General features: G+C 33.5%; 1 protein-coding gene across 4 annotated transcripts in view; it reads right to left on the minus strand.

The window, feature by feature from the left end:
- Window positions 1-17,741, minus strand: part of LOC137919152 (supervillin-like) — a 210,394-nt gene that overhangs the window by 39,826 nt on the left and 152,827 nt on the right. For all 4 annotated transcript variants that reach the window (XM_068762131.1, XM_068762132.1, XM_068762130.1 and 1 more), the window contains one exon: window positions 896-967. In XM_068762131.1, coding sequence (XP_068618232.1) covers window positions 896-967 — 72 coding nt within the window. The remainder of the gene's footprint in view (window positions 1-895; window positions 968-17,741) is intronic.

The following is a 17,741-nucleotide window of genomic DNA, read 5'->3' on the forward strand; positions in this document are numbered from 1 at the left end:
ATAAAATTTTAACTATTATTTGACCTATCTATCGTTGGTGTTAACTAAATGTTGAGTAAATATTCGGCCATTAGCTCAATCTAGCGGATCTTCACCACATTTTTGATAATGTTACATAAATCCGTCAAGAGCAAAGAACGCAAGCCGCAATCTTGAATCTTATCGCTTAAATTATTTATTTAATACATAACATTTATTTTTGCATACTAGCACTATGTTGTACGATATAGATTCAATTCTACTCTAATTAATAACACATAAATGTATTGGTTTCAAACTATAACCGCATTATTGACCACAACAGCTTCGTAGCGTAATAAAATATAAGAAACCTTCAATTTCATGGCTATTTATTTAATAAGGTTATTCTACTCACAAAATTCACAACAAATCTGAAGAGATGATAAGAAAAACTCTTTTTTCCTGTTGATAAGGAGCTACCATTTAATATTCAAACCATCCTTATAAATATAAATGTAAAGGTTTAAATAAAAAAGCGTTTCTAATTCAAAATGAAATTGAATCCGGAATGAAGAGATTCGTAGATGAACGAAAGTAACGGACATTGCCCAACCGATTGACCGCTGGAGCCTTAAATTTCTGAAGTGAAGAGCACGGATCGGTGAGCGCAGCGTGGGCCGTACGTCCAAGGACATCGGATAACGCTGAATACCATTTCCAACCAGTCTTATTGGAAATCTATGCGAATGGTCTATGTCTATGAATGTCCTACGGCTGAAATAACGATGATGAAGTTAGATAGTTTTGCTTGACTTTTAAAAGGCTTATCTAACGAATAGACTTTAATACTAAAGGCTTAGGCTTAAAATGTTACTTATATCTATAAAGTTTACGTACATAGTAATTATTTTAAGTACTTTAAAAGGTAACTGACCTTTCGGCAATGGTGCCTCCTCGGTGCGGCATCTCGGCGTGCGTGGCGCTCCTCTGAACGCCGCCAGCCGCCCTGCCAACAAATAAGTCTTTAGTAATTATAACACATAGGCTATTTCAGTTTTAATTGAACATGTAAATTAACAAGCACTTTTAATTTGTCAATTGATTTATCAATAAAAGTAGTAAGCTGCCACCGGCTTCACATGATGATCTGCAGAGAAGCAACAGTTGCGCATTGTAAATAAAATTTAATAATGTTTGATACATTATAATATGAACTCATTTAAACTTAAGACATTTTCTGCATGTTTACGCCATGCATAGTCTGCGATGATATACCATTTTTGCAATAACCGGAAGACCTTGAAATCCATTAAAACTGCTATTTCTAGCACTGCCGAGCTTTAAGGCTAATAAATTTTGTAGCGTTTATATGAATTACCTTGTTTTTTCAAACTTCTCCTTAAGAGATTTAAAATTGAAGAGCCTGTCCTCCATGGATCTAACGGACAGCATTTTGAATCGATTCTTCTGTCCAGACTGATAAAGTGATCTTTCCACCACAATTTTCATCGAACACAACACAATTTCATATGTAACATTAGCAACATTTTTCAAGAAACACAAATCACGAACTTCATAAGGAATCTATTTAATAACTGCAATGAAAATAAAGGTTAAGTTCGTGCGACAGACGGATGACAAGTGACAAGTGACAATGACAGTGTCATCGGTTCGATTCCGGGCGCGTTCGCTCGATAACTAAACTCGGAGTGTTTGTATTCAAATGCTGTGACGTAACAGGCGGCATCGTTATCCTTGCGGTGGGTCATTAATACGCTATTATACATTATCTAACTTTACCGGATTGTGTATTCTTATTATTCAACTAATAACATGAATGCAACTAACAATAGATAAAACTACACAAAGTACAAAAATAAAAAATAAGTTAAAGCATTATAGATAAAAGGAACAAGTGTATTCTTTTGTATACGGTTTCCAAGAAAGCAACAAAGCATAGTGTACTGTCATTGACTTTAAATTATTTTAAAAAATCACTAGAATATTAGATAAAGACAAACCTAATACTTTTGTTCACTTTAAGAATTATCCGTAATTAATTTAAATCTCATTCACAGAAGTCTTACGTCCTTCTGACAACCGATCTAAATTTATTACTCAGACTTCTTTGTTCTGGTCACAAAAGTAAACTATTTCAAATTTTATTTATGAATTGAATCCTTGGATATATATTTAAACGGTTAAAATTAACACGAAAAGTATTTATAAAACTTTCTATCTAGAATACATAATAATGAGAGATCATTTTGACAAATTAATGTGGAAATAAAATTTAAAACAACTGCCCTTTTAGGCCCGTACCCTGTCCGATAAGAGAACAGTTAGTTCACCTAATTATCCTGCGGCGGGGAAAAGAAACGCTTCGTACTGATAAGCCGACCACACTATATATACCAACTAAATAGGCAGGAATTATATCGCCCTATATAGGACAACGGGCAGATAACAAGCGAAGTTCATTAGTACTGTAATATTATGGAGTATTTATTGTATTACGTTTAATTTATAAAGAAATAACGTGAATAAAGAACAACATTGCCAGATAGTGAATTTACAAAAAGAATTCGGCGCTACGATGAAAGCTTCGAATAATTTTAACACAGGTATAACATATAACTATTTATTGTATAAAGTGATCTAAATAAAAGATAATTAATTCTTAGAAAAATATTCTAGACCCACTTTTCTATAAAAGATAAAAATTATTGTAATTTTTTTCAGAACTTTACCAACCACAACTAGACTATAAAAAGCCTTTAAATAGACTAACACTACTGAAAATCGACAGTAAAACACTATCCTTTTTTGAAAACATCACCCCATCCATTATTTTACGTTGCCATTGAATGTGTCTGACGTTTGGTCAGATTTATAGATCACTTAAACAGGGGTGGACGGAATTTATGCAGAAATTGACCAACGCTGCTTAAATTTAGTATTCCAACTTGAAACGAAATGATTTTAGGAACACTAAATAGCAAAAAATGTCTTAGAAACATACATTAACTACTTCTACTGACTACATAAACTAGTGTAAATAAATAATAATTAGTGGCTAAACCAAGAAAAAATTATTCTCTCGAAAATTACCGTGTAGAAAAAAAATTACTTCATAAAATTTTCATGACAAATTAAGCGTGATTTGAATACAGCAACTAAAACATTCACTAGGCGGAAATACTGGGTATTTTTATTATACTTATTAGTATGTAACTCTACCTGTTATTGTTGTAAAGAAAAAACACGTGTTAGTAAGGTTCCAAGCTTCAATGCGAGCGTGCCCTACCGCAGGCGAGGCTCGACTGCTGGGCGGGCGGCGCTTTCAAAGCTAGCGCAAATGACTTTACTATTTGTACTCGAAAAACTATGATTCGAACGAAGTTTCATATTAACCGAAGTATCTTAGTTTGTATTTAAAAATGTAAGTAACATTACAAACACTTGTTCAATACTTGTATGCATAATGCCATTAAGAAACTTTCAGTGATAATTTAGAGGTAAATCTAGGTGAAAAAAAAAATAGCCACCAGACAGAAGATCAATGCCGCTATTTTTTATATATATTCGGTTAGGCTTGGAGAAGATTTGATCGAAAAAAATAGTAAAAAAGAACACATTTCTATTCTCACAGAAAAAATTAAAACAACACTAAGGTTGTCGGAAAACGCTAAACGCAGGCCGCTCTGTAGGACTGATAGGACCAGTTCTTTTTGAAATCTACGCTTCGTTACAACTGAAGACATTCACTGAAAGGCATAAGCCTCTCCTGAAAATATTTATAGGAGGATATATCATAAACGCCACGTTAGGCAGACGGGTTGGCGATCATAGTTTGGTATTATTCGAACGCAGAGGATGTTGCTACCCATCCTCTGAAAACGTGTATGTGAATAATATCAATACTATATAATTAATGCAAAAAGCGTGAATTTAATAAAGGTATATCTCAGAAATCGAATCCGCGACCTACAATCGCAAGTATCAGTCATTACCGCTGGCCTACCACTGCTTACCAATGGAAATGTACGATACAATGATAAATAAAATTAAAACAAAACGCCGGGGGCGTTAATCCATAAAGTACTACGAATTTAATATTATTACATTATTGAGGTCAAAATTCTACAACGACTTATTTATAAATAATAATTGTTTAATATCAAATAAAGCGATAGCTCTGTATATCTAATTGTTTATATTATCTATTAACCAACGACAGGAACAATTATTTACAATACGAAATCTATCAAAGCAGTTACTAAAACGTCTTTCTTAGTTAACACTTGAATGGCAAGAATCAATATTTTATCAAAACATGAGAAAATTGATTCGATTTGAATTTTCATCAACAATAGTAGGGGAACAACTGCAAGGTTTCGCCACCCGAACCCTAGCACTTCCCGCAGCGATGGCCGCGAACTTAATGCGCTGGTTGTTTACAATGTAGGGAGAACGTGAAATTATACTAATTATTTTAAACAAATGATTTCCACAAACAAATGTTTTAAATTCTTCATTGAAGTATATACATGGTTAATGATTTATAGGAGTCAAAGCTTTAGGCGGCCAAAAAGGAAACTATGCGCTCATGGCGCTTAATGCATAGCACCCCACCCTATCCAAAAAAAATATTTTTAAGAAACTGATAATATGTAACAAAAGGACATTTTAAAAATTCCAATAACTGCCTAAAATTTTAATAGTAATATTAACTTATCCTTAGCAACCTTGTCCCGGAAGCCCCAGCATTGCCAGAAGTTAATGACCTGACGTATTCAAATAAACTTTCAGAGTGATCAATTTATACAGGGTTATAGGAAATACGTGCAATACTTTGAAGAATTTTGCTGGCTAATGGGCTATACATTCACCTCTTTAAAGCGTTTACATACTTATAGCTAATCACTGGATATATTTTTTTATATTTAATTTTGAACATATTTTACTACTTATAGTTTATATTCTTCTTGAATAATAAAAATTAGGTAAAAAGTGCCACATATAAAAATAAATAAACAAATAGTAATAAACTATATGTTGAATTTGGCGAATGAATTCCAAAGTTCCCGGTAGTAACTTAAATACAATAAAATAATGGCAAAGCGTGGTGATCTTTGGAGGCAGCCTATGCCGTGCGGTGAGTGCTCAAATGAAACCATGATGATGATGAATGTCAAAGCAAGATATCGATACTATTGCAAGTTGTCTTTATTGACACACTCTGAAATAAGGCGGCTTTCGAATGAGCTATCAACAGAAACACCAAGTACGGAACTTTGCCTCGACTTGTGCACAGACTTCATTGTGTGTAAACAAAAGGAAACTACTGCGACGCGTCGCTCATTAAAATACAACACCGCCTACATTGAGACTAGCTTACACCGTGCTAACGAAAACTTATCATCCGTTTACAAAGTAATTCCTTTTCTAATCCAACCACTTAAGGATAGGTTTCGCTTGAACGCGGATAATGCTCAAAAAGCTTGCGCAGTTACTACTACATTACTGGAAAATGTAATAGCTGCAAATGGATTTGCACTGAAAAAGAACTGTGTCGCATATATCGCGAATATCATAGTACAGGCAGAGTGGATTTCAATTTACGCTGCAAATTTCCCATAAGCACACTAACGCGTTTCAACATACCACGCGTACACAAACGGAAGTAAGGTATGCGAGTTTTTCACGCACACTAGAATATATAAAGCAGGACATTGCCCGTCTCGTCAAGGACCAGCTGAAAACGCACACCAGAGACGACATTAAAAATGTATTAGTAGGGGTAAAAGATAGGGCTGCCACAAATTACAATGGTTTATATCTATTTATAATGAGTGATGAATCTAATTGAGGTTTCAATACATCTATGTCGCTTAGTGTTTAATTTTTAACATAATCTTTATTTAGATAAAATAATAATAAATATATAAAATAAGTTATTAAGTTGTTTATTAAAAATTGCTTCATAATATTTTTAAACTTACGGATAATAAATTTAACAACGGAACTAATTTTAATTAATAGTTAAGCCTGTTGATAGCCCTGCGCCCAGCTATGCATCGGCGCAGTACCCTCTCTGAAATATTCTCGTCCGTTGAACGCACTGGATTTTCCGAAGCAGCGCGGAAAATGCGACAGAGAAAACTGGCTCCACCTCAATGGAATTTAACCGACATAGCCGGGACTATTAATTCTTCGCCTACGTAGTATTCCTCTTCTTAGAATTCGTCATAACATACCGCGTGTGACTTTATTTATGACAACAATACCGGCAGAATTTAAATAGCACAGCGTAACTGTACAACATTTAATATATTTTTGTGCAAGCATTTACAGGGCTGTTGTATATATTACAGTTTTAAAGGGATGAATATGTAGTTAATTTGCATTCAATATTATACACGCTATCTAAATATTTATGTTTTTAGAAATAAAAATTAGAGTATTCATAATATATTAAGAAAAATAGTTATCGAAATTCAAATTAACACATATTGAAATTATTATTGTTTATTATCTGTCCGATAGAAAAAAAATTAATGAAACATATTTTAGAGCGATCACTTTATACGGATTGCTTGGGAATAGGTATTAAAAGTTAAAGCTTTTTCTTTTTGCTGACAAATAAACTATATATTCACCACTTTGAATCTTTTACGCCCATATCCGATTAACTTGTTTATCATTTAATAGCTCGCCAAATATTTAACGAAAAAAGTTGAAATATTTTTAAATCACGACAACTGATTAGTTTTCGTACCGATCTGCGTACAAAAAAAAAACCTACCTACCTACTTTAATACGTTAAAGATAAAACTTGAAAAGTACTAGTTTATATTATTTAATACCGCTATATTCTAATCGAATCGAATCACCGCTTGTAATTGACACTGTATGTAAACATTTACTAAATCTCAGTAATTTAAAAAACTAAAACTGTCAAAATAGAAACCACAAAGTTTTACACATCTACAGTCTCTGGATATGGATTCTACATATTTGGTTTTACATTATATACACAGTTCACACGGGTTTTATGAAAATATTAAATCGTTACCACATAGCGTGCGAGTAAATTTGCAACTGACACATTCGTAATATTTGAATTTTGTTTTCCAACAGTATATAGAATTTAAAAAATGTTGATTATCAATTGTTCACGGTAGGAAATTTTGGCGCAGGTGTGAAAAAGAATGCAGATTTAAACGTGAATTATTTAAACGCAATAGAGCTTTTAAAACCTCGCATAGTTAGGCTAATAACGATTCAATTATCCACATACAACTTTATACACTCATATTTTTTATAATAACTGGCATATTATTTTTTACAACAGAAGAACAATAAAAGAAAACACTTCACAAAACGCCATATTGCAATATTTGTGAACAACTGTGTGCGAAATCAACGTAATTTTAATTGATAAGTAAACAAATGATAATCAACGTTCAGATTACTGATTGAATTATACGAAAAGCAGAGCCGCGCTTATCAGCGCCTTAATTTGATAAGCGAATCGAGTAATCAGTCCTTCGATTAAGTTATAAAGCCAATTATAAATGTCCAGGCGCGTTTCGATGCGATAGTAAAATGCAAAAGAAGTACAAAACGTAGTTATTTGATTACAATGAGTGCTACAATTATCATCATGTCAGCCGTTAGAAGCCCACTACAAGGCATAAGCCTCTCCCAAAGATTGCCACCATGAACGGTCTTCGCGCATCCTACGACTTCCTGAGGCCTTGACTAAGTGTGGGGCCAGGAGTGACGTGTCCCATCTATTGCCACTTCGGAACATGAATTCTTCGAGCTACGACAGTCACTTTGGATCTTTGTTTAAAAGTGTATTTTATTTTGATTAAAAACATCTTAATAAAATTTAAAATCTGCATTATCTCAAGTTGTGTCAACGAAAGTCAATTTAAGTACAAAATCAATATTACACATTGATTTATTTTCATATCATTACCTTATTTAAAAATTGCACAATTACTTAAGTATTCCATTCTATTATCGTGCACCAAAATTTAAATCGCGAAATGTGTGAATGAATTTTACTCATAATATTAACATCGTAAGTGAAAGATCGTTAATACTTATTGTAAATGATAACTTTGAAATACACATGAATATGTACAATAAGATAATTTCAGGTCAATAAATGGCGTAATTACGATAAATTATATCTCAAACCTGTGGTCATTTAATTTATCCGTCTTAGCAAATGAATGAAATTGTTGAACCGTCACACTTACGTACATTTGCCGCTTAAACATTGGTTCTAGAATACAAGCGAACGAACAAACTAGTATCGACTTGAAAACAAATAAATCACAATAGAAAATCACCACAAAGCGCTTTATCGCTCGGAAGCGTGATATGTGGCCGGCCACCCCTGCTATTTCCGACAGAGACAACCCTATTCGCTTAGTTATTATAGGCTATAAGGAATGGACGGAAAATATCCTGTATGAAACATAAATTACTAGTCGATTAAAGGTTCTCGCTCCCTGCCGTCGACGCAAATACTTAGTTGCAGTAACTTTCGTGTGCTTATGCCGCTGTCACATGGACGCTCTGCCATATATAACGATACAAACTGAACCAATGCTGTTGTTTCAAACACGCTATTTTGTGCGAAATTAATTAGGAAGTTTTTGTATAATACTAAAGTAAGTTAGGATCAAGTTTCAAAAAAAAGTAACTTATTATAAAGATACTGACACCGCGGTACCACGCTTTAGGAGAGCGCAATGAAGAAGGGGAAGAGAGAAAAAAAAGCATCGCCGACGCGAGCGTTGACGGCGGACTGATGGAACTGAGCCGAGAATACATTCCTCCGTCTCGCTGCACGCTTTACAAAGGCGCGGTAAAGCGGTTTCGGTAACACTGTGTTTGTATCATTATCATATAATGTGAAATACAAATATTATTATTCAGTTATAGTGTCTGAAGTAGCTAAATAATTATGCAGCCTTGATAAAACCAAACCTTTCAACCTAGTAATTTGATTAGCTTTCAAAGTGAAATTCACTACACATACGAGACCAGCTTATAAATGCTCTATTGTTTGGCGACAGGAAACGTTACATTTTACAAAATCCACCCTCAAACTTTACAGAAACAAAATTTCAATTGTTTATTTTGTAAATATGGTTATACTGTGCGCACATTGATGCTGTTAAATTAACACAGCAATTTAGTCACGAGTTACATTTTACATTGACCTTGTATCGCACATGATGTACGCATTCGTAGCAATGTAGACGAGGGTGGCTTAATCTTGACGTCGGCGCAGGGAGCCCTTTGTGACGCCTCCGACAACGCTGATGGCTATTATGTTCATCTACCCTCACGCACTCCGAACGTTAAGATTGTGCGAATAAGTACGTCTATTGTAGTCTGCCGTTCCTAGAGGCTGGCGAGACAGCTTACACATACGGATGAGTAGCTACAAGCTTGAAGTCGTGTTTGACTATTATGAACATTCTCAAACATCACATCCAAACATAAACACGATTCGATTTTTACTAATTTAAAATTTCTAAATTTCTGTTACTATTTTAAATTATTCTGTTGCATTATATTAATCCGGTAACATTATATGTTTAAAATTGACGAAATGTTTCACAAAAGAAAAATTGAAAAAGATAGTATAATTGTAGAGCATATTAATCAATCATCTGTAAAGAAGTTTAAGAGACACTATTCACCCCTTTACTGAAATATTAAATGCATATTGAATGATAGTCAAAACAGTTGCTCTCTCAGCCCAAACGATATAAAGCTCGGCTGCCTTCCAATATGTTAAAATATGCATTAATGTAACAGCACGACCATAGGCTTTCAAGGTAGCCATACAGCTTAGACATAAAAAAGAAATTTAAGATATCCACGATACTGTAAATGTTATAATTTTATACTGATTCTACTTCGTTTTACTTGAATTTTTTCTAAGTTAAAGTAGTGTAAAAAGTGTTTGACGTAAAAATCGTGCTGGAATAGCAATTTTTATTCCCGCATCTTTGAGTCATATTTCAAATGACAAACAAAATAAAACATCGTAAAACGTTGAGCAGTTTCTTCGGTACTCAGACCCCATGCATCAAGGCGTACGCTCTTCACGCGACTTCAATTGCGCCGTGTGCTCATCACCCTTGCCTCCCCAGGCCAATAACTTAGAGAGCTGTTCATTTATGATGCTTAAAGAACCCTTGCCCTCTGCTAATGCTTTCATTTGTTACTTTTGCTTTATGTAACTTATTCAGAGACATATAAATACCATAAAATTCGAATTAAAATAGATATTTCTTTATAAAACATTAATATGTGTTTCGTTTAACTAGTGAGGTTTTACCCAGCTTAATAATCTATAAAATTACAGATTATTAACGTCCATGCATTAAAAGCGGAACCGAATTTAAACAAACACTATCTAATAACTAACACACTGTTTATGTAAACTGTATCACTAATGTGAAATCAAAACGTATCAAAATAATAAGTCTGTTATAAAAAAGAATAACAAAGAAGTATATTTTATACCATTTTTAAAAAAAAAAAACTTCAACAAGCCAAATTCAGTATTTTAAGAAGACAGACGGAAAATTTATTTTCAACCGATTTTTAAAAATATCGGTACAAATTACAATATAAACATAACATAATATATTTACTGCTTTTTATTTGCATATTTACCCCATAATTAATAATAATTATAAAAATAAATTATTTTGAAACTAATAAACTACTAAAAGTTTTAAATAGGTGAATGTATGTTGTCAAGCAATGTATGGTTTCCTGTAATATATAAGAAAAAAAATTTAAAAAATTGGTCTACTATCCCCTTAACCGTTCAAAACTTTTATACACCTATAACTATTCATCCAGTATAATATTGCTGTGAGTATTGAAAAATCTGATATTGAAATATTAATTAAGGTCATCTCCATGCTAAAATTGCTAAAACTCTTAATTAATCCGCAGAAATAACGAGTTGAATACAAAAGCTTCATTTAATTTTATTGCAGACATAAAAAATCACAGTACGAAGCAGTAAAAGTGATCTGGGTAGACAATAAGCGTGAGTGTTAAACTCAGCAATGATTATTAGTTACAAATTATTGCTGCTATTTTTCTGTCAGGCGCTTCAATTCAAAACTAGTTTTTTAGAACATCCTTATAATTGGGAAGTAACGAAACATAATACATTAAATGCACTTAAGAAAAAAAAATCCAAAATAAAAAAAGTCCACGCGTTATGAAGATGTTTTCTAGGTAAGTTCCTGAAAATTAGAAGATAATTCTATCTTTACGAATACAATGAAAGTTATTTGTGAGTTCTGTTACGTTAAGTTTCAGTCTATTGCAGAGCATAGGCCTCCCCCCCCCCCCAAAGATATCCATAGGGGGATAAACCATAATCGCCACGCCCGGCAGTCGAGTTGGCGATCGCAGTGTGGTATTATGTACTTTGGAAACTAGTTTGCGAGCAATAGTTATCCTATATAATTAATGCAAAAAGTTTGAACTATACAGATTAGTAAATATAGATTTTTCCCTGCACTATGAAGTAAAATATATTCATCATAAAAATATTTGCTATGAATTCAACCCATAAGCGCGGTTCTCGAGACGTTGAACTCCAGACGGTTTTTAATCTAGACTTTCGTCTTTTCAGCGTGCTGACGCGGATATACTATCTTCATCTAGCGTTTCATTAAAACTTCTCTAAGTTATAGTTTACAACGTTTTTTACTACACTTACCAAATGCACACAAACACATACATTTACATTATATACCCTTACTAGATTTCAAATAATTGTTCTTTTTTAAGCCATATTTTTGTTTTTCAATTAAATTCTACATACCAACGCGATTACATCTAAAAATGCATTTTCAATGATTATTTTCTCACAATATTTATGAGTTTAAATTACAGTTCTAACATAAACGTTCTATAATAAACTAAGAAAAAAAAAACAATTTACATCGTTCACAAGCCGGTCCACGATTTCCACGAAGCAGAATATAATGTACGAGAGTGATGTTTGAGGTAATTGAAGTACGTGCCGCCAAGAAAGTCTTTACTTATAATTGCATACATTGTCGTTTATACGTAAATTATTACGTTCGGGATTTGTTATAGGGATTTTTGCAAAAGAAAGTTTACCACGCAAGGGTTCATTGACCCCAAGACACATTCATATCTTTTCTTAATGACTATATTAGCAAATATATTTAAAAAAAAACTTGTGAATGGCTCCGCCAATTCGGCATTTTTTAACAGGCACGAGAAATTATATAGCTAGAAAAAATAGAAAGTGAAAACAGTAACAACCCCGCTCTTCTATTTCTATTTAAAGTAGTGTAAACATATACTATTAAGGTGTCTTAATCCCCCCTTCATGACAAACATTAAAGGTAAATTAAAAAAAATCGAAAATAATCTTGTTACCATAAAATAAAACAAAAAATGTCTTGTAAATGTATAAGTAATGACTTATGTAATGACATTAAAATAACTTTTTTGTGAAATTTTTTTTTTATTATTAAGACCTTAGATCGATAGATAAAGTAAGTTTAAAGTACGTTTAATTTTTCTTTATTAGACAGCGATAGATCTATACCTTTTGATAGTATGAAGTATATTAGGGCAGCTAATTATAAAGAGTCGTTACCAGTAATTCAATCTTACTGGCTATATGAAATGTTAATGTGAATATATTAAAGCGATTAGACGTTTTTATAAACAAAGTTTTATAATTAATATTATTGTTTTGTTTGTATCACAGCTTCCCCCCTACTTTGGCGATATTGCGTCGACACTTTTACTATATTTATACATTCAAATTTGTCACAGATTATTTATTATTCTTGACAAGATGACATTAAATTTTATCTTGGAACTCTATATAAAGATATCGATTTACAGAATACGTAATCAGTTAATATTTTTTAGACTGGAGACTATTGTGTTATGCCAAGTAAATATTACAATATTAACAAATAGTTATATGAAATGTATATTTATTTTAAGTATTTTACACTTGGTGCAATGGCGAATTTAGTTTTCTTAAGTGCTTTCGCTGAGAGTGAACTAAAAGAAGAAAGGTAATATGAAACCGAAATTACTATTTTTATAAGAGTTTTCCACGTTTGATGCACTGACTTATTACTGTATCTCTGAAATAACAATATACACACACACAGAAAGAGAGAGAAGAGTGGAGACACATACACGCACAAACGCATACACGCACTCACAATATTGGTTTTGTTAATAAATTAAAAAAAAGAGACTTCAAATTCGGTAAGGGGGGGGGGGCCCTCTCCACGCCGCAGGGGGCGTTAAAGGGGCGTACAATAAAAAATACACATTTCCAAATAATAGCACTTATAAAACTTGGTCAAAATATTTCTTCTGTTGTGTTAAAAATGACTAATAACGGATTTTATGAAATTACACCCACATAAGGCGGTGCGGGGGACAGCTTGTACTGCATCATATGTACACCACAATTACAAACAAACCCATTAATAATATCTCTCCGTATTGTATATACATAAATTACACACGTGTACCATTTAATATACAATTAGAGGTTATAATTAAAACTATATGACGTTACGTAAAAAGAAACTAGCTGTGTGGTTTATTTCAACAAGTGTTAATAAATAATAAAAGAAATAGCAAACATCGGGACAGACTGTGACTAACGTACATTTACCACAGCGTTAACTCTAATCTATGCGCATGAAATTAATTTTGTCCATTCTCACGGCATCTTCGCATATTGAATCCAGTCGGTAAATTACACACCTAAGTGCAAATACTTCCTGCTCATCTTGGTGCAGTAGCAAGAAATACATCAATCACAGGCTCCATGATAAGCAATAAGCGCGATCGTAACGTAGAGAATAAATATAAATGATAAATTAAATTACTTTTTAATGAGTTTCCTTGTACAAAAAATATATTGGAGTAGTATTTTGTTACTGCAGTGGTTCAAACGACAACTCACAAATAACTGACTATTCTCGGCACATTGTTACTAATAACCATCAACAAACAAGTTAGCTTTTATTCGTCTATCCTTAATAATTACTTTTTAAATCAGAATTATGTGTCGAAAAGTACTGGAGTGTCTATAAGCCAATAGACGCTGCTTGGGTATATCTCCCACTAGGTTGACCGATGATATAGTTAAAGTCGCGAGGAGTCGCTGCATGCAGACAGCGCAAGACGAGTCATCATAGCAAACTCTAAAAGAAACCTACGTTTTTCAACCTCTATTAGCTGATGATAATCATGATGTGGTTACCCCTTCAATAAAAAAGTCAATATTATTAATTTTTTTATTAAAATCATACAGTCGATAATGATTTCCGGACAATTGCTAACATTCGGAAAAAGTTAAAAATGGCGATACGAAAAGAGTTTAGTAGTTTTTAAGCAACGAAAACATACGCATTGTGCCACAAATGAAGTGTTAAGTATATAGCGCTGGAATCACATGGAACGTTTATTTGACGGCGCGCCTGTCAGGTGGATAAGTTGATGCACTGCGCTCCGGCGAACCGGAAGCGCGCGCCCGGATACGCCCGGCGGGCTTTGCAACTTGCTACGAACGGCGCTAATGCGTTTATCTCGCGCTTTTGGTTCAATAGCCAAATTTGTTGTTTATACTGACGTTAATTGTTTTTACATGTAAGCTATAACCCAATATGCTACAGAGCATTGTTTTCAGACCATTTTCATAAAAAAATCAACACGTGCATTTCGTAATAGAATTCCGTATCGACCAGCTACTTGTTCACTTGACACAACGGTCTTTTATTTCACTTAGGATATAGAACCCTGTCTACTTCTGAGATTCTATACTCCTATAAAACTTTTCTCGGGTATCATAAAACATACATGTCCACATACCTAAAAATGTGACTCATTTTTCTTAACGCCTATCCATTGTCAATTTCAACCCTGAAATATACCTGATACTGTCTCTAGATTTATTATCTATAGATTTTATTACAATTAAGTTTTTAACAACATTTCAGTTATTATTAATATAATTTTTGTGTACCACTAATATCTTTTGAGACGCGTACACCATGCGTTCTACAGGTTAGTATTACCGGTTTAGAAAAATTACATTTACATTTAAATTCACACTAATATGAATTGATTTGACCGTTTGTCCATTTTCAATAAAAACTAACACGAGTCGGTTACATTGAGTTTTATAAAGTGTTTCTATTCTAAATATTTCCCTAAGTTTCACGTCGATGTTCCATTAGGGAGAAACACGCAAGCTTGCATACGGGTAATTTATATTTAAATATTACTTGCGCACTGCGATTTAAAAAATTATTACGTACAAAAATAGCATTTCAATACGTAAATATTCAATAAGAAACTGCTTACACATTTTATTTTAAAAACAGGTATGAATGAATATTGCGAAACCGATGGACATGCAATTTAGTTTGCGCAGTAAACTTGTAAAGGACGCCATAGAGCGCGTAGATAAACGTGAACACGACAGCCGCCATGTCCGGTGGATGCGGCAAGTTTCATCTCGCCACTTCCGACTGCGGCTTGCGCTTGTGTACCGCAAATCGTACACCGAAACAGAAATTATATTTTTACATATAAACACAACTTACTAATAAAACAAATGCATATAAACCAAGCTTTAAATATAAACTGCAATAAACCAAAATTATTAATTTTTGATTCTAGATTTTTAAAGTCGCATTGACGCATTTATAAAAGGTTTTAATTTGAAAACCTACGTATCTAATACTTCTGGGAAAACAAGACTACACTAATAGCATTTACTCACTCGTAATATAATCTCTGTGGCTGTATTATTTATTTGTATCAAACGTTGTTTTAATTAAAAAGGTTACACTTTCAAAAAAGAAACTTGTTGGTATAATTGTTTCCAACTGCTTTTCATTTCTCATTTTCAATTTGTCAAAATGAGTGAGTCTAATGAAGAAATTCTACAGTAGTCGCAGAGATTTGTAATGTTTATTTATGCACTTAACGCATAGTCAGTAGCACAAATTTTCGGTAACACTTTTTTTTGGCTGCTGCCCAAATGGCACTCGGAAATTTTAGGGGGGATCTAGGGGGGGCCTCAGATGGCGCTTAGCCTACACCTCTTATCTTTATATGTATATATCAAAGCACAGGGACTCTCTCAGGAGCCTTGGCTCTGGTCGCTACATTACTCCGGATTGATCAGTAACACGTGCATCGTTCTATTCGAACCACATGCCTTTGATGTTTATGTAATTTGTAAAACAAACTTCTTGTAGAAAAACATTTTATAAAAATAACATTTGGATATTTCTCAGTTTTAATGACCTTTCCTTTGACACATCAAAAGCTTTAAACTTCATGGTCTAAGAGAGTATAAACGCAGACAAATATATTAAGTGATCATAGCGGTGGAATTAAAACGGACCGGCTTGGTAATTTGTTGGCGTGACGCGACGCGACGTGCCCCGGCCCACGACCCGTAAACAACCGTAACGGCTCTGTTTGCTTTTATAAATTCGTACGCGCATTGAATACATATACGTGTAGAACACGACTGACAAAGGGTAACCCAGACTAGCTGTCGACCGTCGTTGTTATATTAAAATGTAAGCGCCCCGTTTAGGTATTGATTGAATATAGTAATAAAGATGGTATATAGTATCGGTAATTAGATTTATTGGATTGGTAGGTAGTGTTTGCGGCGAGAACTCACCCAGGGAGGCGCACATATCTCCTGCCGAAAAAGAGATCAGTCGAAGAATCTAAAGTAACTGGGCTGCGTTCGGGAAACTACAAAGCATCTCCTCACACAATATCCCTTAGTGCTTTAAGACGAAAGTCTACAACCCATGAGGTAGGCTATCCTCGGAGTTTCCTTAAGAGATCGAATCTAGAACGAAGAGGCCGCAACCCACCGATTCTATTGGATATCTATGGGAAGGCCCAAGGATTGCATAAAATTATATTCAGTTGAAAATATTGTATGCATGTAATGCGATCAGATCTACACATAAGAATATTTAAATGATTACCTTTATAACACTTGTTTTAATAATTATTTTAAATCATAAGAAGCCGGTTTTTCTAATGTTTGCTGTATTAAGTTAAAAATCATCAATAATTAGTGGCTTTGCGGTAAATACTAAACACAGTCTGTGGCAAAAAGTCTATGAAAATTTCAATTACACAATATACTGGCAGTAAATGTAGTGAAGTGTAACATTATGATAATATATTTTACGTTACCAGATATTACGGTGCAGAATAAATTCCATATTCATTATATTATATAAGTACCTGAAACAGAAAAAATACTGATAAGTTTCAAAATAATATTCTGGCTGAAAATGGAACATAACAAAACTGTTTATTAGGAAAAACACAAACATTAAAAAATGCTTACAAATGTATGATGTATCATATATTTTAATGTTCCTTTTTTTCTAAATCAACTAAACAAGAATGAATCATCGCAATCTACTTAAACGCTCAACTATGATCTGAACTCGGCTGCAATCAATTAATCCCGCGTAATACGCTACAAAGGTGTAACTTTTCAAAGCACTGTATGGTTTCGCGATGAAGTATCCAAGTCCCTACTTGCACTTTGCACTTGAGTGCACCTGGTGTCAATGACATATTAGCGCATGAGTATTTACTATTTATGGCTTTATACAGGTGAATTGGCTATCTAATATATAAAA

This window comes from Battus philenor, unplaced genomic scaffold, assembly GCF_028537555.1.
Source record: "Battus philenor isolate CCGP_79_NKW_IND1 unplaced genomic scaffold, ilBatPhil1.0.hap1 SCAF_16, whole genome shotgun sequence".
NCBI classification, from domain to species: Eukaryota; Metazoa; Arthropoda; class Insecta; order Lepidoptera; family Papilionidae; genus Battus; species Battus philenor.